Source organism: Synchiropus splendidus, chromosome 12 (genome assembly GCF_027744825.2).
Source record: "Synchiropus splendidus isolate RoL2022-P1 chromosome 12, RoL_Sspl_1.0, whole genome shotgun sequence".
Lineage (NCBI taxonomy): Eukaryota > Metazoa > Chordata > Actinopteri > Syngnathiformes > Callionymidae > Synchiropus > Synchiropus splendidus.
Window position 1 is genome coordinate 12,004,561 of NC_071345.1, and position 26,639 is coordinate 12,031,199.

Below are 26,639 nucleotides of genomic sequence, written 5' to 3' on the forward strand. Positions count from 1 at the left end.
CAATCCCGTGAGGGTCACACAAAGGAACCGCATCATCTGCGTATCCTCTCTCCCTCAGTGACATAACACTGTGGTCATCAGGAAACCAGAAAGGGCTTGATGACAAGACACAACTCTGTCCAGGGTCATTGTCAGAACATCTGAGCACCACTCATGTTGTGGGTCTCAGTGGATCTGATTGGCCATCAGCAGGTACTCCCGCCACCTCAGCAGCTTGTGGAGTCAAATCAGCATGCGTTTTGCCTGTCGAGGTTGTGAAGGACAGTGGCTTGTGTGAAGGCCTGTGCAGATCCAACTCAGGTGGTGGGGTAAAGAATGAGTCGCATTTGTCTCTCCCGCTGAAGCTTCTAATATTAGCTTCAGCTCAGGTTTACAGAACACAAACTCTGCTGCCTGTCTCGGATCTTTGAAAAAAAAACTCTCAACGCCATAAAAAGCCATGATCCCCGCTCCTTCTATTTACCCTCTTCCCCCTCCCCTCCGATGTTTCCATCCACTTTGCTTCACCCCAGCTTGTGTCTTGTGACCCCCATCACCCAGCACTGCATGGTCTTCTCCTCTTTGTCTCAGTGCCTTCCCATGTGTTTCACCCACTGTCTCGCACCAACCCACACCTCTCTCTGTCCATCCCAGGCTTTATCCCCTCATCACTGATCTCTTCATCCCTCCAATCCTCATCTGTTCCTCACAGGAGGAGCACAGAGTGGAATAGTGTGACAGCAAAAGTGAATGAGCGGGAGAAAGTACGACAACTGGACGAGCCGGACCAAGCCTGATTAACCATTTAGCCAAAACTTCCTGTGAGGAACTAACCGGTGAGCCTGGTTGTTTTCTTGTTTTTATGTACACTCGGATATGTTGTGGCTGTTGGGACATCAGACCCGTTTGATGGATCACTGCCAAAGGGTCAGGTTGTTTTGGATATCTTACCAATAATCAAGTCTTTACTCAGCTAGTCAATGTTGCTGATGTCAACATTAAAAAAAATATGAGTAATGTTAGTCGGGAAGTTAGATTTTTCTTGAAGAATATAAACTAGAAGAAAAGAGAAAAGAGAAAAAATACTGCAAAAAGATTGTTGATACTAGTTAATGTTCAAATCATTCTACGTCTAATGGAAGTGCCACAAGCTACATTCTGGACAGTCCTAAAGACAATTAACATCAACTGTGGGAGGAAACCAGAGTGCTCGACGAAGCTCACACAGGCATTTGAAGAACATATACTTCACACGAAAGAACATGCTTGCATCAAAGCACTGCCTCAAATTGGATTTAAACCCAAGACCATGTTGATATGAGACTTAAATACTAACCACCTGAGCATTGACAAATTTCCAAGCCCGAGTGGAGCTGCAATACAAAGATTTACTCTTGTTCTGTACCCCATATTGACAAATGTAATTCAATTGTTCAACCCAAAATTACTTACGATTTCAGTTTGAAATTTTAATAACTAACTAAGGGGATATAGCTTGAAATTCTTTTTCAAATATGGTTTACTGTATGAAGTAAAGAAAAAAAAAAGATGAAGAACTTACAAGAACAGTAAAAGATGTAGACAGAGAGTTAGAACACACACTGGTGTGCACACATCAAAGGTCAATAGCACTTACGCCATAGAGCACTTCCTGGGTGACATGTATTATCATGTGTCAACATTCCATCTCGTCCAACATCCAAACAACATTTTTATTATTTCAATTCATATTTTCTGCTGTAGAAATTACAAGTCAATACAGACATGAAAATGTAAAACATTTTTTTAAATTATTAATATCTGATTAACTAGGATAGGTATCTTAAAAAGAACACAGATATAAAAATGTATAATTTTTTTTTCGACATAAAAACTGTGAATGATACAATGCGGGATCTTTCTGTTATCATGCTGAAGACAACCCAAAATAGGGTTCTGCATTTTTTAGTCTGAACATGTATTTTCTTGTTTACTTGTTGTGAAATTATTAAACAACAGCCAGACCCTTTTGCTATTTATTTACCCCATCAGTGATGTGGAGCTAAGTCATTTGGGATTCAGAGTAGAGCTATTATTTCTCCATGTTGAAATGTGAATTTTCATGAGAAAGTTCTCCAGACATCATCCAGCTAAGAGGAGAGAATTTTGAAGGCCCTGGATAATATTGCTATCCTAATGGCCACCAACAGACAGCGCTCTAAACTGCTGATGTAAGAAAAGGACTCAGAAGTCGGCAGGTTAAATAAGACAACATAATATGAACATAACATAGGTAGCATAATGGCTTGGATCTCATGTCAGAGGGTCAGCTCCCATGGAGAGACGAAGTTAAGGAGGCCAGATGGTTTGGACATGTGGAGAGGAGAGATGGGATAAACTGGACGACAAATGTTGGAGCTGGAGAGTACAGAGAAGAGAGAGACAACCAGTGAGGTTTATAGATGTGGTGGATGAGTACATGGAAGATAAGTATGATGAGAGAGGATAGCAAGATAGGTTCAGGTGGAGGAGCCTGACTTGCTGTTGCAAACAGAGACACAGAGGCTGTGAGAATGAATAGAGTGGAATAGAAGACGATTACAATAACAAAAACATCGGGTTTTAACATGTCGAAGACACAGAACACCAGAAATCCCTTGTTCTTCTTTGTAATTCGGTTCATGCTTGGAAAGCCGCTCAGCCCCAGTTGATACCCAATAAATATGTATATTTTTTGTTTGTCACTTGCTTTAACTGCTAAGTGAATGATCATATTTTGATTCTGCTCAAGTTCATATGTCCAGTCTTGACACTCTCCCAGCTCACGCCATCTGAACTCCCACCCCCACCCCACTCTCGTCTCCTCCCCTTTGCCTTTCTCCATCTCTTATCCAGATGCAAAGAGCAGTCAGTAATCGGATGAGAGCAGATTTGATTCAAAAGGCTTCCCTTTAAAATCTCAGCCGGTAGGATTTAAAACTCACTCTCCTGCAACGCCTCTTACCCCCACCTCACTCTGCCTCCGCTGCTCCCCCCTCTTTAACAGTGTTAATGCACTTTGAAGTCCGGGAGGTCCACGCAGTCATTTTATTCATGACACCGCCACAGCTAGAACTGTTCATTCTGACATTATTAAACATGATTATAGGTAGTCATGTTCATAAAAAGTTGAATATGTCAACAGACTGAATCATGGAGTAACAAAATACCAGCTGAAAAATGGGGCACATCTAAAAACTTGACGACGTCCAATAAGGTGCCCTGATCTTGCATGTTAGACCACTCTCCGCTGATCTCCCAAAATAATCTTTGCATGAAAGTGGGATTACAAAAAATGTTGGCATGTTTGGCTGTCGAAAAGGTTAAATTGCTCAATCATGTGGAGCCTGCCGGGGCAGATGAGTTCTTTTCGTGCCAACAAGATGCAAGAGAGGAGAGAAAACATGTTTTGGAGATTGCGTTTTTCTTTTTAAATATGACAGAGAATGTTTCCATTCAAAGTAAGGCCAGTGATCCTGAATTAAGTACCGCAGGGTTACGTGCTGTGAAGTGTGAGACCTTAGGATGTTTGTTGAAAACGAGAAATACATGAGAAAGTTAGACTGAACAAGACTCCTTTGGTGATTCCCCTGCTTTCCCTGCTAGAAGGGAATATATTTCAGGGAACTGTACGGAAGTGGCAAATGTGACCGGTGACACAGTGAATATTTGGATTTTACTTTGCACTGGTGTTACCCAAAACAACTACTGCTGACGAAGATATACTCTCTGACACCTAAAAAAAAGTTATAGTTGTTATCATAGTCACCTATTATGGGTGACAATGTAAACAATTAAAAGTGGTTTTAGTGGAATTCCAGATTACCAATTCATTTACTGCTGAAGGACAAAGGTGTTATCAAATTCACCTTTATTTGTTTTTACATGCAATACACAATGATGTCCATTCTATAATCTGGTAACACGCTATGTCCCGCTCTTCTGATCTGGCCGGTGTTTCAACTCTTGTTTCCAACACTCAGCATGCAAATTATTGATGTTTTATTTATCTTGTTAATAATGCAGGTCTTCGTCTGTCTCACCTGTGTCCCTCTTCTACCAAGGCCAAATGTCCTTCTTTTTTGTATCCTTCTCTACCCTCACTTCATTGTCTGTTACTCTATCAATTAACGGTCCTAAAAACATCTGACCTGTTAATGTTTCAGTTTGTAAGATGTGGTTCTTCACCAAGCATGTTTGTTTTTTACTGTGACTCCGCATTACTTTACAACCATTCCAGTTTTAAAATTTGACCCAGACCAAATGTTTTAAGACTGAACATCTCTCATGCCGCAGCTAAAAAGGTTTTATGGAGGAGCCACTTTATTTGGCATTGGAATGACACGGTTGCCTACTTTAGATGTATTGGGGAGCGACTTAAGGAAAGCCTACAGCTGAACCAGGACCAGATCGATTACCTTTAATTCTGCTACAGATAACTACCAATGCCAACACAAGCAAGAAACCTAAATGCAAGTGATCTTTATTGTTGAATTGATTGGTCAATGACCAAAAACTTGCAGTGCTTTCTGCTTTTCAGGCTGAGAGCAAAATTTCTGTTGCCAACTGATGTTTCCAGATTTTTAGTTGGTGCACATTTGGTGAGAGGAACCCAGATGACCCACTTGTGTACCTCTCTGTTGTCTAGTGGTTTCTTAAACACAAATATGTTTAACTGTTTAAGGTCAATATTTTTTATTTACCTTGCTTAGGCACATTTCTAATGTAATGTCAGTTATAAAACAGACGTACGTCCTGTTACACCAGAGCTTTTCTTTTGCATTTAATAATTTCACATGAGCTAAATGGCTAGCAAGCTGGCCTTTACATGCCCTCTTTGATGATGCATTCATGACATCCATATCATGTTGTATGAAAAGATGTCACATCTAGTAGTTTTACTGAATTGTAAACTAGTTGATTCAATTTATCCTCAAATAAATGAGCAAAAAGACACTTTTTGTTGCCAAAAAGGCTTGGGCCATGAGCTTTTCTATAAAATATTATTCCAAGTCACTTTTAGTTTTATAGAAGAAAAGAAATACACTAACCCTAAATGTAACACTGACCCCATGTCATATATTAATCTCAGGAGAATGTTGTGTTGTCTGACCTGACCACCACATAATTGGGTATCTGTTGTTTTGTTTGACAGAGCCACAGCAATATTTGTCCCTAACTGCCCTGTGTCTTCAGTGTCTCCTTATTATTCTGTCAAACAACCTCACAGCAACCCCTGAGGACATATTACGAAGTAATCGCCTACTACTAGCGTGTTTTATAGATCACTAAATATGAATATGAATGAACAGCAAATCTCGATCTTTTTCAGAGTAACTTCAGCCTCACTCCCTTCCTCCATGTTTCACTGTAAACAAATTAAAGGCAAATCCATCTGGTCATGTGTTTTGACAGAGATACCAAGTCAAATAGGAGACGTCAGACAAATCGCCGCAGGGGAGCCAAAGACCAACAAAAACACTGTATCGGTCTATTTTCGAGGTAAGCAAAATAAAGTAAGCGCATTCTAATGGTTGCACATGTTGAGGTTTTTTCGGTTGCGTTGGTCAATTCTGCTGATTAAATTTGCCACACCGCATGGGTTCGCCCATTAGTCGATTGGTTACCGCTTTAAACAACGTCATTTAATCAAGACATGACCAAATTCAATAACCATCATCATTAGTGCTCAGTGAGACGGCGAACTCCTCAACATGATCAAAGAACTGCCAGCAAACGCTGACATTACGACAGGACTTACTGGTTTATGTGTACATTCAGGGTGAGGATGTGTGTTCTCCACAAGAGTCACATCATACCAAGAGCAAACACTTTTGCTTGCTAATGCAGCGCTTGAATATTCATTGCCTGTGCAAGTGTGTCACAGAACACATTCATAGGCGTGTTCTGTGGGTTTCTCTGTGCGCGCCGACGTGTTGGTGAAAGTTTGCAAAGTAGACAAGAGCAAGTTTGACTTGCAAAGTAGCACTTGGTGGGAGACTAGCGCAAAGACGGATACTTGTCCAGGCAACATTCCTCCATTGAAAGGAAGAAAACTATATTCGCCTTTTTATTTTTTACTTGTCTTTTTTGGGGGGATTATTAGTCTTCCATCTTCTCTCTTCTCCACTGGTGAGAGCGACTACAAACCAGCACCATGGGTGAAATGGAGCAACTGAGGAAGGAGGCGGATAATCTTAAAGACCAGATCACCGTGAGTGATGGATCATTTCTCATCCACTTTTGATTTCCTCCTTCTTACCTGTCTTCTCGTGTCTTCTGTAGGCTGCTCGCAAGGCAGTGCAGGACACTACATTTCAGGAGGCTGCATCTGCGATCGCTGTAGTGGGACGTGTCCAATTGAAAACAAGGAAAACCCTGAGGGGTCATCTTGCCAAGATCTATGCAATGCACTGGTCCACTGACTCCAAGTAATAATTCTATTTTTCATCTCAGCTTTTAAACACATTAACACGTTTTCATTTGGTTTTGCGTCACCTTAAGCTATGTTTCTGATCATACGGTTTTGAAAAGCTACATTAAATATATCAACAGTTGGTTGGGAGTAACCCATTTTAGAGGTCCGGTATGTTGTGGTCATGTTTGTGCATCAAAGGGCCCAATGACAAGCTTGTCTGTAATTAACCGGATGAAGAGTCTACCCTTTATTGACTCTTCCACAGCTGAGGATCAGCCCAGTGGTGCAGACAAACAAAGAGACAAGGAAAGGAACGTTTTTAAAAGATCACCTTACCTACTTGGTGAAGTTCAAGATGCGGTTGTAATGTTTTTGAGGGATCACCCAGATGAAGACGAGGAATGCTGTTAGTACAGTGGCCAATGGAAACAACGCACGTTCGATGTGAGCCATTTTCTTCGCCGTTGTTGTTTCTAATCCTGCACTATTGAACAGGTTGTGCGTCAGCGCCTCTCAAGATGGCAAACTCATCGTGTGGGACACCATCACCACCAACAAGGTAAGGAAGATGGCATTATATTCGCTTGTGTTTTGGCGGGTGGCAGGATCCGATCCTAAAAACAACTTTGGGAATAATCTTTGACGCCCTATAAGTGTTTTAAAGGAATCATGTTATGAAACGTCTGCTCAAAATGTTGATTATCGTGTTATGTTTTTGTGATTTTTGCAGTTGCTAAAGTAAAGTCTGAAAAAATAGGCCTTTGACAGTCTTTATACAATGTGTGCCAAACTCAAGGCCCGAGGGCCGAATCTGGCCCACCTAGTCGTTTAAATGTGGCCCACATATGCATGGTGGTGAGAGACTGCATGCACTAAAACAAAGGTGCCTCTAGTCAGTGGTGGTTTTACATTGAAATTGGTGTCCAATAATTAAACAGAGTCATATCACATTCTGATATTTCCTTCTCAAACAGAGGTGGGCTATAAATGTTCCTAAAGGGCCACAATATATACTTAAGTAACAACGACATAACGGAACTAAAAAGATTAAGTGTTAATATGTCATGAAACATTTTTTAAATAATTATGTAACCATTTTATTTTAACATAAATCAATATAAAAGTATGGACCAGACATCAATTTATTAAAAAAAAAAACTTTCTATGTATTTTGAGGAACAAGAAACACACAAAAATGACTAAAGAAGGGATAAAGGAGAAATTGAACTAGACTAAATTGAAATGATATATTGAACTAGTAATGGCCAAACAAATGACATATCAGGATAGTTTTAGTCTGACCTCATAGGGGCACATTTTGGCCCCGTACCAGAATGAGTTTGACACCCCTGGAATATGCCTACTGTGTCATTAGGAATTATGAAAAACCAACTTGACGATTTTGGGCCCAAATAACATCTTGCATTGTTTTTGAGTTTTGTCTTGCCACTGACAAGTCTGATACACTGGTCCTTCTGTGGTTCTACAGGTAAATGCCATCCCTCTGAAGTCATCATGGGTGATGACCTGTGCCTACGCCCCGTCCGGGAACCTGGTTGCTTGTGGTGGTCTGGACAACATGTGCTCCATCTACAACCTTAAAGGAAAAGACGGGAATGTCAAAGTCATGCGGGAGCTGGCAGCGCACACAGGTAGGATCCAGATGAACCTGACAGTTTCTTTATCCCTATCGTCATCTGTCGCTGATGTTCGACTCTAACTGGTTGCCTAGGTTACCTATCCTGCTGTCGTTTCATCAGTGACAGCGAGATCATCACCAGCTCTGGAGACTGTACTTGGTGAGGAACCAAATGGACCCTCTCTGATATTTATTCAAGATTCGCGATGACTGACTCTTTCATCAGTGTGCTGTGGGACATCGAGACTGGGACACAGAAGACAGTCTTCGCAGGACACCAGGGTGACTGCATGTCACTGGCCGTGTCCCCCGACTTCAAATTTTTCATCTCAGGCGCTTGTGACTACACGGCCAAGCTGTGGGACATTCGAGAAGGCCAGTGCAGACAGACCTTCGGAGGCCATGAGAGTGACATCAATGCCATTGGGGTGATTTCATCTTGCTTTTACTGAAAAAAGATTTGAGTTTGGGTGAAACATTTTCCCAAAACTCAGCAAACACAGCTGACAGATGCACCATAAGCCCAAACAAATGTTGAGCATGACACCTTGCATCTAATGCAAATCTATATGATCTATTTTATGGTCTAAAAAGGTGAGAACATTTTCAGATTCTTAAGATCTGAAACCTCACTTGCATAATTATATTGTATATTTTAAAGTCCTGTATAATAAAGCTAAGTCTTTTTATTCGTTCAAACAGAGACATCTTAGTGAATAACTCATTCAATTTTTTTCTCCTCAGTTCTTCCCCAACGGCAACGCAGTGATAACAGGTTCAGACGACGCCACATGCAAACTGTACGACCTGAGGGCCGACCAGGAGCTGATCACCTACCAGGACTCCAGCATCATGTGCGGAGTCACCTCTCTGGCCCCCTCCCTGTCAGGCCGCCTGATCCTGGCTGGCTATGACGACTTCAACGTCAACATTTGGGATTCACTCAAAGCAGAGCGAGTCGGTAAGTCAAGAAGCTCAGAGGAGAGCAGACCTTTTCATCCCGGGTTAAAGTGAGCACAGCTTAAACAATGGATTCAATCATAAACTAGATCCCAAAACACCATTCCAGTGATGGACACGTTTTTCTGAGTTACTTAGGGTGGACTAAGCTCCCACTTTTGGATTGGTGCCCCGACAATGAAGAAGCTTCTTGGGCAATAGAAGATGAGAATAATGGCCACAGAGGCCGAGAGATGCGAAGGAAGATTTTGGTTGCATCTGAACGTGTTGAACACAACTGTGTGTCTTCCAGGCGTTCTGGCTGGCCACGACAACAGAGTGAGCTGTATCGGAGTGTCCTCAGACGGGATGGCGTGCTGCACAGGATCCTGGGATAGCTTCCTGAAAATTTGGAACTGAAGCCTTCCTATCATCAGCACCCATGTTGAGAGCAGCCAACAGAGAGTAAAGAGTAAAATAACAATGAGCACAGAGATGTTTGATATGGAGGGAGAATGTGATCATTTAATCGTGCCAAGTCCTATCTAAAGTTGGTGGGGAGGTTTAATGTGATAGACGTCTCTTTGCGGTGTCACATTGAGCTCTCACCTTTCTGGTCACTCCATAGGAAGGATTTGGGATGGAAGGGTGAGAAAACGATCATTTCTATCAGCAGCTCCACAAATTGAGAATCGTACCGACAACATGCACAGCGATTAGATAGTCACGCCACAAAATGGTTGCCAAATGAAAATGGTAGCACACTGGATGAGGTAGGATTGTGTCGTCATAGCTTCCACATTAGCTCTCTGCTGTGTTCAAACAAACAATAAGTGACATGGATAATATGAGCATTTTTGTTTGTTTCTAGTTTAGGTTGATTTCCTGGACTTTCCTCTTTTCATTTCTAATTTTATTTAAATCTAAGTTCTAGTTTGCAGCTGTTTTACTTAGTGTTTGAGTTGTTTTGTATGTGAGTGATGAATTTGGGGTCTTCCCCCCCGCCCCCCTCCTCTCTCTCCTCCACCCAGTAGCAAGATCTGGAAAGTGCTATGAATCAGCCGTGAGGTGACAGATGGGCGAAATCATGGCTCACCAAGATAATTCATTCAAATGACCTATTTTGTATCAGGACAGAGGTTTGTGTGTGATTGTTTTAGCAAACACAGCACTTGTGTAAGGACGACCAAAACGTTTCCACCTGTACATAAACTATTGTCAGCAACCATGGACTTCTTCTGTCAAATGAATCTTAATTCGAAAAATACTCAGCCTCCTTTTCACTGTGCAAAGCAAAGCAATAACAGAGATTATTTAATAAACTTGGATTCTGGATTACGTATTGCATTATTGTGGATTTTGTTTGTTGTGCGTTGCGTGATCAGATCACTGCTAGCAAGGGTCTCAGTAAGGCAGAGTGAAGAACTTGAGAGTGCATGTAGTCAATATCTAAACAGTCAGCCAGCTACTCACTGAAATACACAAGTTTAGCATTCAAAGGCATAAATCCAGCCCCTGAGATTTCTGCTCGAATGACCAAAATATCAATGCCTTGCAGTTACTTGAACCCGAGAACCGAGGAAAGCAACTGCATTATGGGACTCACTGTAGTGGAACTTATGAAACTGTTTAGGGACAAACGGCTACATTAATAGAAAAACTCAAAATACAAAGACCAGAATCAAATACATACGTTTTTAATTCATATTTACAAAAAGGGACAGCAGAAATTCTGAGATATTTAAAAGAAAGTATTGAATGAAAGTGTCCATGTTTAAAGGGAGTGGAATGGAGTCACTGAGGAATCATCTGTTCTCCTTGTCCAGACCCAAAGCCAGTACACGCCGGTCCATCTGTCCAAGCCGCTGCCTCTCAGGGGTGGACACTTTCAGCTTGACCTGAAATGAAGAACCGGTTAGTCCCATGGTGGACACGTTAGTAGTTTTTATATCGGAGTCTTGAGAGTTTGAGTACCTGCTGATGGTCTCGAGGCGAGTTGGTCCCCTTGAGGATTTGAAGAGGAGATCTTCCCTCATTACCTGCAAAATGGGCGGATATTGAGAAGAATCTTTTTTTTTTTTTCCCCAACTAATTGTCACAAACCTCGTTGCTTCAGCTTTCCAGTCACTCCCTTGTTTTCGTTGGTCACATTGCGGACAGCCACAGATTTGGCAAGAGGTGAAGAGGCCCGTTTACCGGAGTTTCCCTGGATGGTTCTTGCTCTCAATCCAGTGGCACCAAAACCTTTCCCCAGCCACTGAGGTTTGAATACCGCTTGACTCGGACTCTTCGGGTCCAAGGTGAGGCATGGGGTACATATGGGCTGCTGCTGTGGGCTTGAGCAGGATGTTGGTTCACACGTAATGGCCATATCAGGTTCCTCTTTGGTTTCTTCAGCCAGTTCTAGCTGCGCTGTCATCTTTGGCAGTGTTGGAGAATTTGGTTCGGTGGATTCCACACTTGGCTCAAAGGAAGAGTTTGGTTCAACAGTGATTGTCGGGATGGCGTAAGAATGCTCCGCATCGTTCTGAACTTCCACATTAGGGGCTGCCGGGACGTCGGCGTGAACTTCGGCAAATATCTGAAACGCAGGTGCTCCCTCGTGGCAGGTGATCAGACTCATACTGAGTCTGTTGTGAAGTGGAGATTCGATGGCTTCTTCAGCATCCTCCACACCAAGTTCGGACTCAATCTCAACCTCAACCTGAGGCTCTTCCAGAAGAATATATGGGCTGGACTGGCCTAGTGTGTGCACAGGCGGCTGGACAGGAGTGGCAAGCAGCTTGGCGTGTTCACCCATCGAGCCAAAGGACTGACGTACTTGAGGTGTCAGAAGAGGTTCTGTAGAATCGAGTTCCTCTTTAAACAGGACCTTCTCTTCTTCCACAGATTTACCCTCGGAGACTGGATACTCCATTTCAGCATTGAAAAAGAGGCCAAGGCGCCGAGCCAATGAACCCACTGTTGCTAAAGAGACAATGACATAAAAACAATCATTAGAATGTGCATTTAAAAAAAAACAAGTAACACCACTTAACAAGACAATATTGACTTTGACTGAATTGTAGGCATTTGACACAGCAAGGTTCGTGATGACGCAATCTTCCGTATGCATGTAAATTCAGTATTACAGATGTACTTTTATTAAACCAAAATAGGGTTTGTTGTACCTACAAAGACAAGTGCCAGATCTACCTACATTTAGAAACACAATTTTAAATATTTGGATCAATCATTTCAGTTTTTTTCCAAAAAGAATACCTCTCATAGCATCTCTGACAGGCGTACGCGAAATTCCAATTGAAGGGGACCGTGGGTCAGCAAAGGCTACTGGACATTCATTTCGAACCCCAGCAGAAGGTTTGGCTCCGGGACAGTTGAACTAGAACATCACCACATTGTCATTGCCAAACACAGGAGTCAAGATGAGCACATGACGGAGCTCATCTGACATTCAGTGTTGGGTGGTGCACTTTGTACCTGAATTGGTGTGCGATCAATGCCAACAGACGGAGAGCGTGGATCAAACAGGTCACTTATGCGGTTGTGTTTAACCACATCCTCCCTTTGTTTCTCTGCTGGAATGGCAGGCTTACTCTCACTGGATCCCATGATGTAGCTTGATGGTTACCTGCAGATGTAATGAACTTATGACCACACCAGATTCCAACATTAACCCCCCACATTCAAAGTAACTGTTTTTTAAGTCACTAACTGACTTCAAAGCATCACACTTTGGGAGGAAAAAAATGAAGTCTCTTAAAATTGGTTCAGTCATTAACCTTCCAGTTTCATGGTGGTTAAAAACAAAATATTTTATAAATAACACTAAAACAAAACACCATTAATGAAATCAAATAAGATATCTGACTTAAAAAATAAAAAAATAACCCTTTGTCTCGTACTACTGCAGTTGAGGGGAATAAAACAGTTAAAACATCATAACATATTTACAGTAACCACACCTGCCTAATCTTCAAGTGCAAACATGTAAGCTATAATATGTTTAAACTTTGTTTAATCAAACCTTGATGATTCCTGAATAACATGATGCTAACTCACTCTCAATTCAGTCATAGCGCGAGTTAACGTGGATTTCTCGATGATAGATTGAAAGCCTCTACGTTCACATGTACATCTCATGAAGGCGAATTCGGCCAATACGGTGACATGCTAGCGAATGTTACTTTTCCCGCGGTAGAGAAAGTCAAGCTAAATCGTCCGTTTAACTTAAACAACAATGCTATTTAACAAAACATAACCTTTTAAACGAAACCACTTCCAAATGTCCACTTACTTGAGTCAGTGTTAACGGTTGAGTTCTGCACGACAGGCGTAGTCCTTTCACTCTTTGGTCTGCAGTTGTGAGATAAACGCATGGAACCGACACATTTTAAAAACATTTAAATGGATGGGTCACGCGCGTGTTATTTTTGAATGAGCCAATCAGCGTGAGCCAGCCGTCCCGCTTTTCGATTCTGATTGGCTCACAGCACGGCGTCTCGAAGGGGCGTGCCGTTCACTTGAATGATGCATCGAGAGATGATTGATAGAATTCCAAGACTTGTTTTTATTCACCCACGCTTTTCTTAGTTCAACAGTGAGCTTTAGACATACACTATGCCATTCAATGAAAATGTAAAAAAAAAAAAAAAAAGAAAAACAGTGAAAGCCTATTCACGTTTCTCTTTTTTATTTTCTATTCGACTGTCGTCGTGATACAGAACAAGGAATTATGGTTGTGCGTCAATTCGCATGTGTTTTGTTTATTTTTACATTTTAAATGAAGTGAAAGACAGTGCTCTGAAAATTATGCGTACTCTCGCTGGTGACGACCTTGATTCATACACGTTGGAATAGATACATAGAGACACATACTGAATTCCGGTTGTGCTAAATATGCTTGCCCTGTATTATTCTTGACATTTTTTCCCCCTAATAATAATAATAATAATAATAATAACAATAATAATAGTAATAATCATCATCATCATCATCATCATCATCATCATGAAGAGTTGAGTCAAAGAACTTACACTATTTAGATTGTTAAAACATATATATTATGTGATCATAATTTGTATCTATAACTATCTACTTTAACGATACCATTACTACTATTAATTTGACAGAGAAGAAGTCGGATCCTAGACGCATCCGGCGCACAACCCGGATCCCCAAACCGACGAAGAAAAAGATCCGATTCTGACTCGTTTCCTGTCTACTCACACTCAGACATCATGGCGGACGTACTGGATCTTCATGAAGCGGGAGGCGAGGACTTTCCTATGGACGAGGATGGCGATGGTAAATAAGTTTGATAATTGCTTTTTCTAAAAAGGATTTTCAAATGTTTATGTTGAAATTAAGGGCAAGTAATGAGCGATTGAGTTGACTGGTCCAGTTGTAAACCAGCAACAATGGCAGACTGCGTGGTTGCGGGCCTCACTGATGCTAAGAAGCTAATGCTGGACTGGTTGTGTATGGGTTTTTTCCCCTTCATTTGCTTTTCGTCCTAATGGTTTTGGCTGTATTAGGCGTTTTAATTCATTTATGTTTATCAGCGTATGTGCTGAATTATTTACAAAACGAGAGATCGTTTTTTTTACAGCAACTTAAGCGCTGTGAATAAGCCAACACTGGAGTTTTTGCGTTGTTGTTTATCTAACCTTAGTTGGGCGATAGAGTAAGATTCTATCGCATTATGAGTACCTTTTAAACCAAATAAATGAAATTAATACGGAACTCAAATTGCAGAAAGCATCCACAAGTTAAAGGAGAAGGCTAAGAAGAGGAAGGGACGAGGATTTGGAGCTGGTGAGTACCCGTGAAGGACAAAAAATGGAGGGATGATTCTGATACATTTCCTTCACTGTCTTTAATTTAACCCGTTTTGCAGAGGAAGGTGCAAGATCCAGAGTTAAAGAAGACTACGATACTGTGGAGCAGGATGGGGATGAACCAGGTCCACAACGATGTAAGTTATAATTCTTATTTGAATATTATATACATTATTAGGTTATACTGTTACTGATGCTTATGGATGGTGTTATTTAGTGTGAAATTCACAAATACATAGCTAATCATGTTGTTTCCATAGTGGTACTTAGAAAAGTGCCTCTTCTGATTAACTCATTGATAATGCTCTGTGGCTAAAAAGGAAACAACTCTTAGCTTATGCAATAATAAGATTTATACCCCATTTATAACAACAGTTTCAGGCATTCATGAGGCACTGGACTTATTAGTTTATTTTGAGCGATATAAACTTTTAGAATTGGTCTTCTGAAAGTCTTCTTTTAGTGGTATCTGTTTTTACTAATTAATATCCCCATGTAGCTGTAGAAGGCTGGATCCTGTTTGTGACTGGAGTACATGAAGAGGCCACTGAAGAAGACATCCATGACAAATTTTCTGAGTTTGGAGAAATTAAGAACCTCCACCTTCCCCTTGACCGCAGAACAGGTTACCTCAAGGTGAGAACTTTTCAGACATGTTTCTGGTGCCGTTTGTATATTGTTATTTATAATGGTCATTTTTAGGGGTTAGTTTTTCTATCAAAATACATTTCTTGTCTTCATTGCCCAAGTTATATTCAATTAGCAAAATATCTACCTCTAGGAAAAGTATTTCTTAGGGAAAGTGAAAGACGACTACAAAGAAAGGCAGATCCTAGTCCCTCTTCCTCATAGTAAATCTCATTCCTTGTCTCTTTGGATAATGTGTGACTGCAGTGAAGAAGTAGCTCCATGAAATAGGTTGGTAATGCATTGATTGGCACACAGTGTGGTGTCACTGTTTCATTTATCCCATGGTCCTTTCAGTCAGTTAGAATAAATGCTAACGTGACGTTTCATTTTGCTGACTGTAGATATAGACCCCATACACGTAAATGCCCACAGAATTTCAGACTTTGATCAGGATGTTGGCTCCTTCTATCCACTAGGGGGCCACCTTGCTTCATCTGTCTGACTTAAGAAACATTCGGCTAAAATAAAATGGTTTCATGGGTTGTAGACTGTAGTGTACAATGTTCATGTTTCTAAAAAAGTTATTGATTAATCACCACTAAGTGTGCGCTAACCACAACATTTTCAATTTCATCAGGGTTATGCTCTCGTTGAGTATGAGACGTACAAGGAGGCTCAGGCTGCCATGGAAGGTCTCAACGGCCAAGACATGATGGGTCAGTCAATCAGTGTTGACTGGGGATTTGTTAGAGGACCCCCAAAGAACAAGAGAAGGTGAGTTTTCATCTCTGTTCTGTGCTGATCTCATGAAACTCTCTCATCAAAATACATTTAAAGCTTCTTTTTGCAAGGTAACTTGTATACACCGACGTAGCTAAGCGGTTGTATTCCTTCTTAGTTTCAACTTTTCAAAAAAAAAATTTTTTTTAATTAAAGTTACTGTCATTGTAAAAATATTAATGTCAGCTCAAGCGAAATACCTGTCACATATATAAACTATTTATTTTTATGCCTGCAGGTGGCGCAATCTCTTTATATTTCACTTAGAGTCAGGGTGACGTTCACTTCATTTGTGGTCATTGATGTGTTCCTTCATGCATGTTGTACTTGATTAAACATGGTTTTATGGCAACATCGCAAATATACTAAAAGTTGTCGGCATATGGTGCTGAAATGTATGATAAAATCACTTCCAGAAAGCAACATATCGTGAGTGTAAAAGTCCTGCGGGGGGCCTCTCTTTTTGAAAAAATATTTGCCATTTGTTTAACAGTATAGGCAGTTACAGCATTTGAATTTTCTAACGGTGAGGAATATTCTGCCTGATATTTCTTCTGCTTAATGTGTTTTTCCTGTATTGTAGGACTGGAGGTCGCAGACGAAGCAGAAGTCCAGACAGGAGGCGGCGTTAAGATTCCATTGACAGAGCAAAGCTCTTTCTCAAGACAACCCTTTTTGTTATCAGTAATTGTTTTCTGTTTTGGATCTTTTTTTCACTTGCAATTGACTTGAATTGCTTGTGTAGTTTCATTGCCTGAAGTGAGATGAAGTTTCATTTTGGCTGCAAGTGAAAGAAAAATCCTTTTCCCACCACTTTGCTGGCGGTGCGTGATGATGACTTTCTCTAAACGTGTGTTCAGTTTGCCCAGTTGTAAGCATTTTAACGTGCTGAATTGTTTAGTTTTTATATTTGGGAATCATTAAAGTTTTTAAAAGGTGAATGCCTGCGCTGTTTATTCTTTTCTAGCATGACAGTGACGTTGCGTTTACATCATCGTGAATGACCTCACTGGGGCGGAGGGACCGCCCTGGCTGTTTAGTGAACTCTGAAGCACCTGTCACTCTGGACCCAGTGTTGCACTCATAGGCTGTAAAGGATGTTAAACGAGGCACGCCCTCTTTTTCTGTCCAACCAATCAGCGTGCACGAGTTTGGCCCGTAGTCCCTCTAATTTGTTCTGTGAAACGTCAGTTTCATATATCAAAGATGCGCATTGGCGGGTGGAAACGCCAGTCATGCCTCCTGCTCCTGCTGATTGGCCTGCTGGGAGTGGGTTGCTCCACATCTTCGCTTGACGTTGTTGTTGTAAGTGGTGGTGAAATTACTTTGTCGGCGGTGGTCCGGTGTGGAATTCTACGTCTATTTCGTCCAACAGTGATGCTAAAAAGTTGAAAGTGGTGCTCTCTAATACTCACACGGTCCTCACGAGGGAGCACGGATGGGAAAACTAATAGGCGCGATGAAAAGAACTAGGCCGTTGAAGGTAAGCACTAAAGGAATACTCCTGCTCCTAGCGTTAACATTAGCCACCGCTAGCTGCTGATTAGCTCCCAGAGAAGTCGCCACTTGCTCGCCTTTCTTCAAGCTTCGGACCATTTGTGCATCGACAAGCTTTTATCTTTAACTTTTGTGATGCACAAATGCGTTTATGGCTACACAGTCTCATCGTGCACACGTGAAGTTGAAGTGTGCGAACGCGGCATATGCATTTATGTAAGCATTGTTATAACCCTTTACATTTCTGTCTTCTATTGACGTTGTTTCTCTTAATATAATGTTGGAAAAAAATTCCAACGCAGTTGACTTTTATCAACTCCTAATGGTCAGCCCAGTGACCAAGGGGGATTCTGCTAACTGTTCATTTAATTTGCCATAGTATGTGTTGGTCACGGGTTTTGTTATTCTCGCACCCATTGCTAGAAGGCAGTCTGCATTTTAGGAATAATTCTCTTCCACTTAAGCAGTATACATACAGAGTCACGACGCCGGCATCTATGTCTCTCTGTGTGCGCGCGATGATGTAATAGTCTAGTAAAGAATCAGATTAGTTAGAAAGCTGCAGTCGATTGTTTTCGTTCACGCGCGTGCGTTTTATAACTTCAAGAAGGAATCATTTTGGAAAGTCAAAATTGAGGGAAGTGAATGGCGGTGGCATGTCTCCATGCCTGAAGCTGACTGGTCATTGGGTTCATTTTTCCGTGCTGGTTTTGAAACCAGGACAGGCTGATTCGCAAACATTTCCAACTTCACCGCGATGAGCGAGGACTGTATTACACTTAGTGTTCAATTATTCAGAGCTGTGTTTATGCGCCTCTTTGTTTGCCAAGACAACGGACAGACAGCCAACATGAAAAATAGGACAGGTACATGTTGTTTATGACACCTGACCGTTGCAAAAGGCTGGTGCTGTCAAAAAGTTAAAGACTGTTGGAAACATAACTTATCAGTGTGGCAGTTGAATGTGAAGTTTTTATTACACCAATAAAGCAAGAAAGATGAAAGTGTTGGTTCATTAGGTTATATCGAATGTAGTTTGTTTTAACTGATACGTTTACAATTTTGCTCAGTTGTTGTCGGACACACAAATTGTGAGTTAATGTCTTGAACTCAAATCTAAGTGCAAGATCCCAAATACCAGCAGTGTGTTGTGTTTCCTCAGGCCAGTGTGTACTTTCCAGATGGGATAAGGAAATCATTCATCAGAGACTAGCATTTAGATCTTCAACTCCTTGTCATAACATGTCTTATAGAATTGAATGGAGCCTGTTTACATTAGAATAAACAGCAAATGATTAATGAACAAGTGGACTGATCTGCAATTCCAAGGAAGAGGTAGTTGAAAACCTGTACTTGTTCCCTAAAATTGCAGTTCCCTGTAATTTATGTTTGACTCGTAGAAGTCCTCTTAGGTCTCTCTGTCCCGACATGACATTCATATTCATGTTCATTTAGCAATGGTAAAGCTAAACCGCTTAAAGTCCTATGCTCATCTCATTTTACTGCAGTTATGTCACAATTCCTTCCACTGAATTTTGGAATTCATGCGTAGGGAGTTTTCCAGGAGTAACCGTACTTGCGGAAAAAAAAGTTTCAGGCATTCTACTGTGTGCTAATGGCATTAAACTAATACATTTGATCATCTCATGGTTTATGGATTTTTTGCTGAGTTTTGTTTGTTCACTTTGATTCAGACAATGCTGAGAACTGACTGTCAAGAATTTAGTCTATTTTAGTTTCTATTAAGAACATTTGTTATTAAGAACAAGATTTTTCATGATAATATGGGATATACTGTCACATAAGGGTGTGTGTGAGTGTGTGTGTGAAGTAAAGTTATCAGCTTTGGAGTGAAACAGTCTCCAGCAAGACAGATGAATTAGTATTATCAAATTTAAACGGCATAGTCCAATATAACTATATCCCTGGGATGTAATATGCATGGAAACTACATTCTCACATGACATATGTATTTATAAAAGTATCCATGCAAATATCAATACAAATGTAGATAACATCACAATCATACTGTTTAAAAAAAAGATACGTGTACATGACGATTTGTGAGTCCTCTACACCTTTGATACACAGGTCAGCACACTGAGCACTTCAGGCGAGTATTTTAAGTAAAGTCCTCCTCCTGGTGTTTGGATTTCTCATTGGCCCACTCTTAAAGGAAAAGTGGAGTCTTAATGTCTTCACTGGTGGTGTCATTTTGCTGTTATGCAAACGTCACTTTCACGGTGCTGTTATTACCAAAATACATCACTGTGCCAGAGTTAAACTTTCAAACAAACGGACCAAACTTCACAGACTGACTGGAAATAACAGAAAGTTCATGGTCCACAATGTGGATGAATTTATTTGTTTTCGTACTTCATTTTCATAATGGAAAAACTGGTCTTCCTAGGGACGTTAGGAAAAACAAGTCTCATAGCCTCATAGTCTCATTTGTTTTGATTTGCTAGATTTACAGTAGTCAGTTGAACCAGTCCGAGTCACACATACTAAAGTTTTTTTGTCAGTCTCCATTTTTACACTCACTTGCTGATCAGTCAGCTGATTCATATGTATCGCATGCTATGACATCTCTTAGAGATTGATCAGCTGGATGCACATTTCTTGACACTTTAAGACCTTTAAAACTGAAGAAGTATTGATAAATACTGTAGCCTCATCTCGTACAAAAAGTGACCCACCATTTTCATCTTAGACTTAGATTTTCACTTTATTGTCCCCTTTGGGAAATTATTTTCCATAGAACCGTCTTCATTTGACATTTGCCTTTTTATTATATATCATTACAGATACACTGTAATGCTGTTAACAAAGTACTTTAATTTCATCCACAATCAATTGGTTCAAAAATAATGGTATTGTAGTCTATGGTGGAAAACCTTCCTTCTCCATGGAGTAAGCTTCTCAAACTTAAGATAAACTTGTGCTAATATGTTCTGAAGCCCTGATGGGTCTTGAACAGGTATTGAAATAAAGCCTTGATGCGCCTGAAGACACGACCAAGTAAAATGTAACCCTTGGTTCTCATCGTCAAAAATGCCCTTGAGACTGTTAAGATAGATAGATAGAACTTCAGTATGACCGAACAAGTTGATTTAATGGTTAAAATACGGAATCTCAATTTCCCAAAGAACGAGTGAATATTTATCTACTGGTTACATCCACTACCAGTAATTTCTATTCGGAGGCTGTATGACTTCTTTGGTGTCAAACTTGTTTTTCCTGGCACATTGATGACATTACTCCACCCGAAGGTTTTGTGTTACAGCCTTAGCCCTCTGTCATACGTTTAATATCTTTAACAGGCTTCAGAGTAAAGGATGTGTCTGTCTGATGTTATTGGCGTATATAGTGTTTCACAGGGCAATGGTGCTGCTTCAGCAAAGCTGAGGGTATGAAATTTTAAATTCCCCTCTTCCCTGGGCTCCCCCAAACAGCTGTTCACCAAGTGTGTATGTATCTGAGGGCTAGTGTCAGTTTCAGAGCCAAGCCCATTTGGCTGCAGAGGTATTCCCTTCGGATATCTCAAACCCGGTCAGATTAATAAGTAATCGGACCAGTGCTCCCTCAGGTTAGTGGGACAGACGAAAATACGGATGTGTCAAATGTAAGTTTTCCACTCAGTCATGCACCGTGTTTGTCTGGCAACGTTTTTTATCATCCCATTTCTGGAGGTGCATCTATTACTAATTCGCCTTGGTTAAGAGACTGCAACAACACTTGCACCTCAATGGAAGAATTGGTCAGTATTTCAGATTGTTTTTTTTTAATCGTCATTACAATACGTGTTCAGCTATAGTTGTCTTAGAAGACACGTCTTGTCATTGTTGCTTGACTTGCACTCAGTTTGAGTTGCATTGCCATCATTTATCAGCTGTGCTAGTGTTACTATTGTCGCACGTGATATAGTTTCATAATGCGTCAGAAGGTTTCAAGATCTTCGCCCGCATAAACAGCCACACATAAGATGAACACGTCTTGAATGTCACCGCCATATAAACATCCTGTTTAAAAGAATAGTTATTATTTATTAATTTTAATGGTAATTTATTAATTATTATTATTATCATCTCAGTTGAACGAGTGGTCTTGAAACAACCTTCAAACAACATTAAAGGATTGGATAAATTGTTTCAGATATTAAAGTCAGGGAGCAAGTGAAACAAACCAAGTAAGAAATATCTAGTGAGTGTTAATATGGGTTATTGGTAAAAGACGTAAGCATTTGATTTTTTAAGATGGTTGTGGGGTGTCCTGACTGAGAGTGGCTGCATCACCAAGTAGAAGAAGTCAGTAAACTAATTTTGGTCTAGCGAAAATTAATCTTTCTGATGAAACCTGGCTTGCCAATGTCAACAGGCAGAATACTATTGCAACTGTATTCTGACAACACACACAGTTGTTCCGCTGTGCTTCCACTTTTATTACTGTAATTACCTAAACATTTTTTTGTTTTTTGTTTTATTACTGCTTTATTGCCCATCATTGTGAATTTTGTGTTGCTATAAAGTCTCATTCTCTTAACTCATGCGATATTGTGTACTTTTCTGCTTAATCTAATCATGAGCTGTTTTGGTCACATGTAGCGAATATTGTGCCAAACGTCTGACAATTGACAAATCATTTTTGATGCAGTTGTGTCCTCTAAGGTGGTTTTGTGCACCTTCTCCTGCCACTGTGGGATCAATAGGTGGCCTATGTCTCCAAGAGGCCTCTGTGTCCAGACAGCAACTCGTAAAACTGCTTGGAGCCTCGCCCTGCCGGCGTGGCTGATTTCCTGCCAGTCTTGTGACACAGCAATCCAGCCAGTATGAGGGATGTTTGTGTAGAATCGGGCCAGCTACCTGAGGATAAGTGGTAACCAGACGCAGCAAGTAGTGCTTCACTGTTAAGTCATGAGCAGAATAGGGCATTAAATGGTTTTAGATCATGTGACAAGATAAGCCAAACTTTTTTTGTGGCAAAAGTGCATGATTTGCATATGCATTCTTGTGCTTAAGTCAATGCGACTGAAGAAGAAATGAAGACTCATGGAATCGGGGGCACAGGATCCCCTAGCAGGTCCTTTAGCTCCACCCTCAGTGCAGGGCAAGGCTGGTTATTCCTGCCCAGAACCATCTGACCACATGAATGCAGTCAGTAATGACCTTCTGAACCGGTCCTTTTTGTTGTCTTTACTAGACTTTTCCTATACTCTGCTCATTTTTTGCAGGTGTCACTGTGAACTTTATCAGTCCCCCGTTTTATTCATATTTGGAGAAATTGTGTAGATGCAGCCTAATGCTTTAATTCATCATAATCAATGGCAAACCTTCCTTTGACAAGCTGATGCTTGTCTGGCGGAATCATTGCAGACTGGTCAGTATTCTGCTTCGAAGTGAATGGAGCGAGTGTCAGGTTGTGAGAAAGGTGTACGTTGCTATTGTTGAAGTTCCTTGCCGAAAGATGTGTCTTTTAGTGAATACAAATCTTTAGTCCTTGTCAGCTTTTCACTCCACACAGATGATGTTTTGCGTCATTGGTTAGTGAGTGATAGTTGAGAGAAGTATTTTTTTTTCCAATTAATATGGGATCTAGATGTTTGAGACCAGTTTGGTCAAGGTTTCTTGGCCTTCAGTCTCTTTTCCCGGCATGTTGATCCTTTACTGCAGGAGTAATCCCGCTCACAGCCCTGATGAGACGCCTGTCACCCACGATGACATCACACAGAGAGTGACGTGGTGTGTCCCTGCTGTGAACGAGGCCTGCCCTGAAGCACGTGGGGATTCACATGAGCATTAGTGCCGGCCGCCTGCAGAGCTTGGTGCCTGTTTAGCCACTGGCTTTAGATCTTTCTGGGCTTGGTCGGCTTCACATTCAGGCTGATTTGGAGCGAGTGAACATCTGAATTAGCGCTGTTTTGTAACAGTGTTGTTCAAGATGACTGCATTAAACCCAGGAGGAAGTCTTTTTTTTTTTTTTTTTTTTTTTTTTTTTTTAGTAAATAACTTAATTTTATTTGTCAATATTTTGTGCACATGCATGAGCCTTCAAATGCTGAATATTTCTTTTTTTTTTCATTGATGTTTACGCTGAGCAGAACTGATGAAGTGAGGCGTGGTAACCGAAAGATATTTTTGCTGGAATAAAAGTATCACATTTCTATTTTCTCTTAACTCTCTACCTAACGCTATTAAGTTCATTTCATTTTCCAGAGTGGGACAAAAATGAATGGAGTGACTGACGATATAAAAAAGGAAACGAACAGACCCAAGATCAGGTTTATGTGAAACAAATGTCTTGTGCTCCTTCAGGGTATGAAAAATGCAAATTGAAGCAGCTGGTGTTCCTTTTTAAATGTGATTTATGTAACACAGTTTGTACTGTAATCAAGGAGTGTTATGGCATCAGTGGAAACCCTGACACTTATTCAATCCATTGTGTGTTTCGACACTTATTTGGCCAAGAGCTTTCAATCGCCATCAGATCCTGGAAGGTATTTACAACATTGTATACAACTCTGGCTTGTAATATACAGTACTCTTAAAGGTAATCGATTTGTTCTCACACCCTGTTGCAACTGCACCAGAAACGACTCCAGACATTGAGCTTGCAGTAAGTTGCCTCCAGCACAAACCATTTTTGCAGATGCTTGAACTAAAAATGTCCCAAGCTGATCGATGCGACGGCAGCGCTAAGCATATTCAAAGGTCTGAAGTAGCTGACCAACCTTTCTACTGTACCTCGGTTCGACACATCATGCTTGTATACATTACTGCAGCTCACTCTGAGATGGCATGGATTTTTTTTTCTAATTACATTGTTCATTTGCTTATGTAAACTTAATGTTTTTCAGAGAATGGTATTTCCCCTAGTCTAGATATTAATTTGTATTATTCGTGGTAGTATTTATGAATTACCAATCCTGATTTGGCAGATGAGCTATTGCCGATCAGTTTGCCTGACAAGTTGATGCCTGTATTAACATCCTCTGCTCCATAACAACATAAACTACAGAGGCGATAAAATCTTAATTTCCATTCTACTGTAGGAGCAGCTTATGACCAACATTGACCCTTTTGCTTCTCTGTATGACACAGATATGAATGGAATCCAATAGCAGATAACCTTCACCATCAAACTTGCTCCTGTCTGTCTTAGCTCCAGTCAGCTTATGTCCAAGCCATAATGTGGTCTTGTGTGGAATGTTGGCATGCTGGTTATGATCCCCTATAGTATGGCTGGCGGCACACCGCTTCGCAGGGCTGTTAATTAGCACTCCTTTACTGGTGATTACTGGTTCTGACTGCCGTGATGTGCCCCAGGAAACTCTGAGGCCACTTTTAATGGATGGACTCATAAACCCCTGTTTGTGCACTCAGCTGGGGGACAAGCAGAGAGCGAACAGGGGCTTAAAGCCGCAGGTGTGATTTCAGACTTGAGAGCAGTCTTTTCTTTAATGTAAACAAGACTATTGATAACGGGTCTGAATCTGGAAAGAGGGTGCATTCTCTTCTCTTCTCTTCTCTCTTCATCATTGAGATATACAGTGGGTTGATGGAACACAGAACAGTCATGGTCCTTGTTCCTGATGAAGTTGATCTTGTGAGTTGGAGGTTGGTCAGAAGTCATTAATGACGAAATAGGGCACATGGCAGATACATTATTCTCAGTTGAATGCAGTTAAAGACTGAACCTTCTACCCAGACACAAAAATGCTGGCTTTTGAAATAATAATAGAAATCTGGTAAGTCAGTTATTCATCGAAAAACGTTTTTGGTGACCATTGCATTAGCTAAGGTTTGTCATAAACACCGCTTGGTGAGTAATAACAGTGGAGTAGATGCGGCTGAAAAAACGTCAAGCACCACCGTTTATCGTAATCTCTGAGAGCTGATGTCATGGTGCAGCGGTGGTGGAGCTTTGTGTTTGCTACATTGCTGCACAGCCTGTCTGCAAAGTCTGAGTGAAAGCATGTTATACATATGCCATAGAAACTCCATGTTCTCCGTTCAAAATGATCTTTTTTTCTGATTGTAAGTGTGATTTTTGAGTATAGCTTTAAGTTCTAAACATCTTTTTTTTCAACAAAAATTTAAAAAGTTGCAAATCTGAATGTTGTCATAATGTGGTTACCATAGAGGAACGCTTATGAATTTGCCACTGCAGGAAGTTGATTTAAATATATATTGAATTGTTGTTTGAACCCTGTACAACTTGGGGCTGTTGCCACCAAATTAACTCATGTTTTGGACATATCTGTCAATTACATGTGATGTCACATGTAGTGGTGACCTAATGTAGTATGAAATGTAATTTGGGGATTTTTTTTCGACTTACTGTAATAAAAAAATACAGTTAAAAACGCAATTGTCTTTGTTATAAGTGTTAGGTTGTTAAAATAATGCAGGAATACACAGTTTAAGAACCTGTGTTATAGTCACTAGAACTTTGTGCCAGGTTAGCTGACTAGAAAGTCCCTGTGGCTGGGTGTTGATGTTTTGAGTACAGCCACTCAGTTACAGCACAGCACTTAGTTTTGGGCCAACACAAGAAAAATGGGTGTTCAGCCTACGTTTTCCCCAACCTTCAATATTAAGGCAACAAGCACTGACAAAACACTATTCTATTCTATACACTATTCTGTTGATAATTAATTCTCTCCTTAGTTCTGTTTAGGGTAAATAAACTATATATGAAAAAAGTCTATTCATGAAGTTCAAAGCAAATGTTATCTTGGTGACGCATTCTTTTCGTTCCAGATGAGTCAGAAAGTACATCTGTGGTCAAAGTTCTTTTAAGCATTTGCTTTCCTTATTAAGATTTTTTTCCGTGAGCTCTTGTTAGAAGAGAGAAACTCAAACTTCTTTCGTATCTTTGCATTTTTAGGTTTTTTTTAAGC

The 26,639-nt window shown here is 40.6% G+C and overlaps 4 protein-coding genes across 7 annotated transcripts in view; 3 read left to right on the plus strand and 1 right to left on the minus strand.

The window, feature by feature from the left end:
* Nucleotides 1-595: 595 nt before the first annotated feature.
* On the plus strand, nucleotides 596-10,321 carry gnb3a (guanine nucleotide binding protein (G protein), beta polypeptide 3a). Of its 4 annotated transcripts, none has more exons than XM_053881583.1 (10): nucleotides 596-815; nucleotides 5,413-5,499; nucleotides 6,104-6,211; nucleotides 6,283-6,428; nucleotides 6,911-6,974; nucleotides 7,905-8,067; nucleotides 8,148-8,214; nucleotides 8,281-8,482; nucleotides 8,799-9,015; nucleotides 9,307-10,321. In XM_053881583.1, exons 3-10 carry the CDS (start codon nucleotides 6,155-6,157, stop codon nucleotides 9,411-9,413), a joined length of 1,023 nt encoding a protein of 340 aa, XP_053737558.1. In that variant the 5' UTR covers nucleotides 596-815; nucleotides 5,413-5,499; nucleotides 6,104-6,154; the 3' UTR covers nucleotides 9,414-10,321. The 4 variants fall into 4 exon arrangements, with proteins under 4 accessions (XP_053737558.1, XP_053737560.1, XP_053737559.1 ...); XM_053881585.1 differs by having other exon boundaries at nucleotides 6,135-6,211; XM_053881584.1 differs by lacking the exon at nucleotides 5,413-5,499.
* A 410-nt stretch (nucleotides 10,322-10,731) lies between these two features.
* Nucleotides 10,732-13,427, minus strand: cdca3 (cell division cycle associated 3). The gene is made up of 6 exons (XM_053881582.1): nucleotides 13,291-13,427; nucleotides 12,474-12,624; nucleotides 12,255-12,375; nucleotides 11,097-11,960; nucleotides 10,968-11,032; nucleotides 10,732-10,891 (listed from the first exon to the last, which is right to left on the minus strand). The coding sequence occupies exons 2-6, from the start codon at nucleotides 12,603-12,605 to the stop codon at nucleotides 10,799-10,801; spliced, it is 1,275 nt and encodes a 424-aa protein (XP_053737557.1). The 5' UTR covers nucleotides 12,606-12,624; nucleotides 13,291-13,427; the 3' UTR covers nucleotides 10,732-10,798.
* A 764-nt stretch (nucleotides 13,428-14,191) lies between these two features.
* On the plus strand, nucleotides 14,192-17,184 carry rbm8a (RNA binding motif protein 8A). The gene is made up of 6 exons (XM_053881239.1): nucleotides 14,192-14,300; nucleotides 14,751-14,810; nucleotides 14,893-14,970; nucleotides 15,333-15,469; nucleotides 16,101-16,237; nucleotides 16,827-17,184. Exons 1-6 carry the CDS (start codon nucleotides 14,234-14,236, stop codon nucleotides 16,873-16,875), a joined length of 528 nt encoding a protein of 175 aa, XP_053737214.1. The 5' UTR covers nucleotides 14,192-14,233; the 3' UTR covers nucleotides 16,876-17,184.
* Nucleotides 17,185-17,541: 357 nt separating this feature from the next.
* The window catches only part of otud7b (OTU deubiquitinase 7B), a 32,528-nt gene continuing 23,430 nt past the window's right edge, over nucleotides 17,542-26,639 (plus strand). Inside the window, exon 1 of the mRNA XM_053880876.1 lies at nucleotides 17,542-17,726. The gene's annotated coding sequence lies outside the window, so the exon portion shown is untranslated. The remainder of the gene's footprint in view (nucleotides 17,727-26,639) is intronic.

What these genes read in the sequence shown, in the direction of transcription:
- gnb3a (XM_053881583.1), top strand. Translation starts at nt 6,155, where the DNA reads ATGGGTGAAATGGAGCAACTGAGGAAGGAGGCGGATAATCTTAAAGAC. An exon ending in GTGACATCAATGCCATTGGG is followed by an intron (nt 8,483 to 8,798) that starts GTGATTTCATCT and finishes TTTTCTCCTCAG; the next exon opens with TTCTTCCCCAACGGCAACGC. An exon ending in ACTCAAAGCAGAGCGAGTCG is followed by an intron (nt 9,016 to 9,306) that starts GTAAGTCAAGAA and finishes TGTGTCTTCCAG; the next exon opens with GCGTTCTGGCTGGCCACGAC.
- cdca3 (XM_053881582.1), bottom strand. Translation starts at nt 12,605, where the DNA reads ATGGGATCCAGTGAGAGTAAGCCTGCCATTCCAGCAGAGAAACAAAGG. An exon ending in TTGATCGCACACCAATTCAG is followed by an intron (nt 12,376 to 12,473) that starts GTACAAAGTGCA and finishes GTGATGTTCTAG; the next exon opens with TTCAACTGTCCCGGAGCCAA. An exon ending in TGTCAGAGATGCTATGAGAG is followed by an intron (nt 11,961 to 12,254) that starts GTATTCTTTTTG and finishes TTGTCTCTTTAG; the next exon opens with CAACAGTGGGTTCATTGGCT.
- rbm8a (XM_053881239.1), top strand. Translation starts at nt 14,234, where the DNA reads ATGGCGGACGTACTGGATCTTCATGAAGCGGGAGGCGAGGACTTTCCT. An exon ending in GCAGAACAGGTTACCTCAAG is followed by an intron (nt 15,470 to 16,100) that starts GTGAGAACTTTT and finishes CAATTTCATCAG; the next exon opens with GGTTATGCTCTCGTTGAGTA. An exon ending in CCCCCAAAGAACAAGAGAAG is followed by an intron (nt 16,238 to 16,826) that starts GTGAGTTTTCAT and finishes CCTGTATTGTAG; the next exon opens with GACTGGAGGTCGCAGACGAA.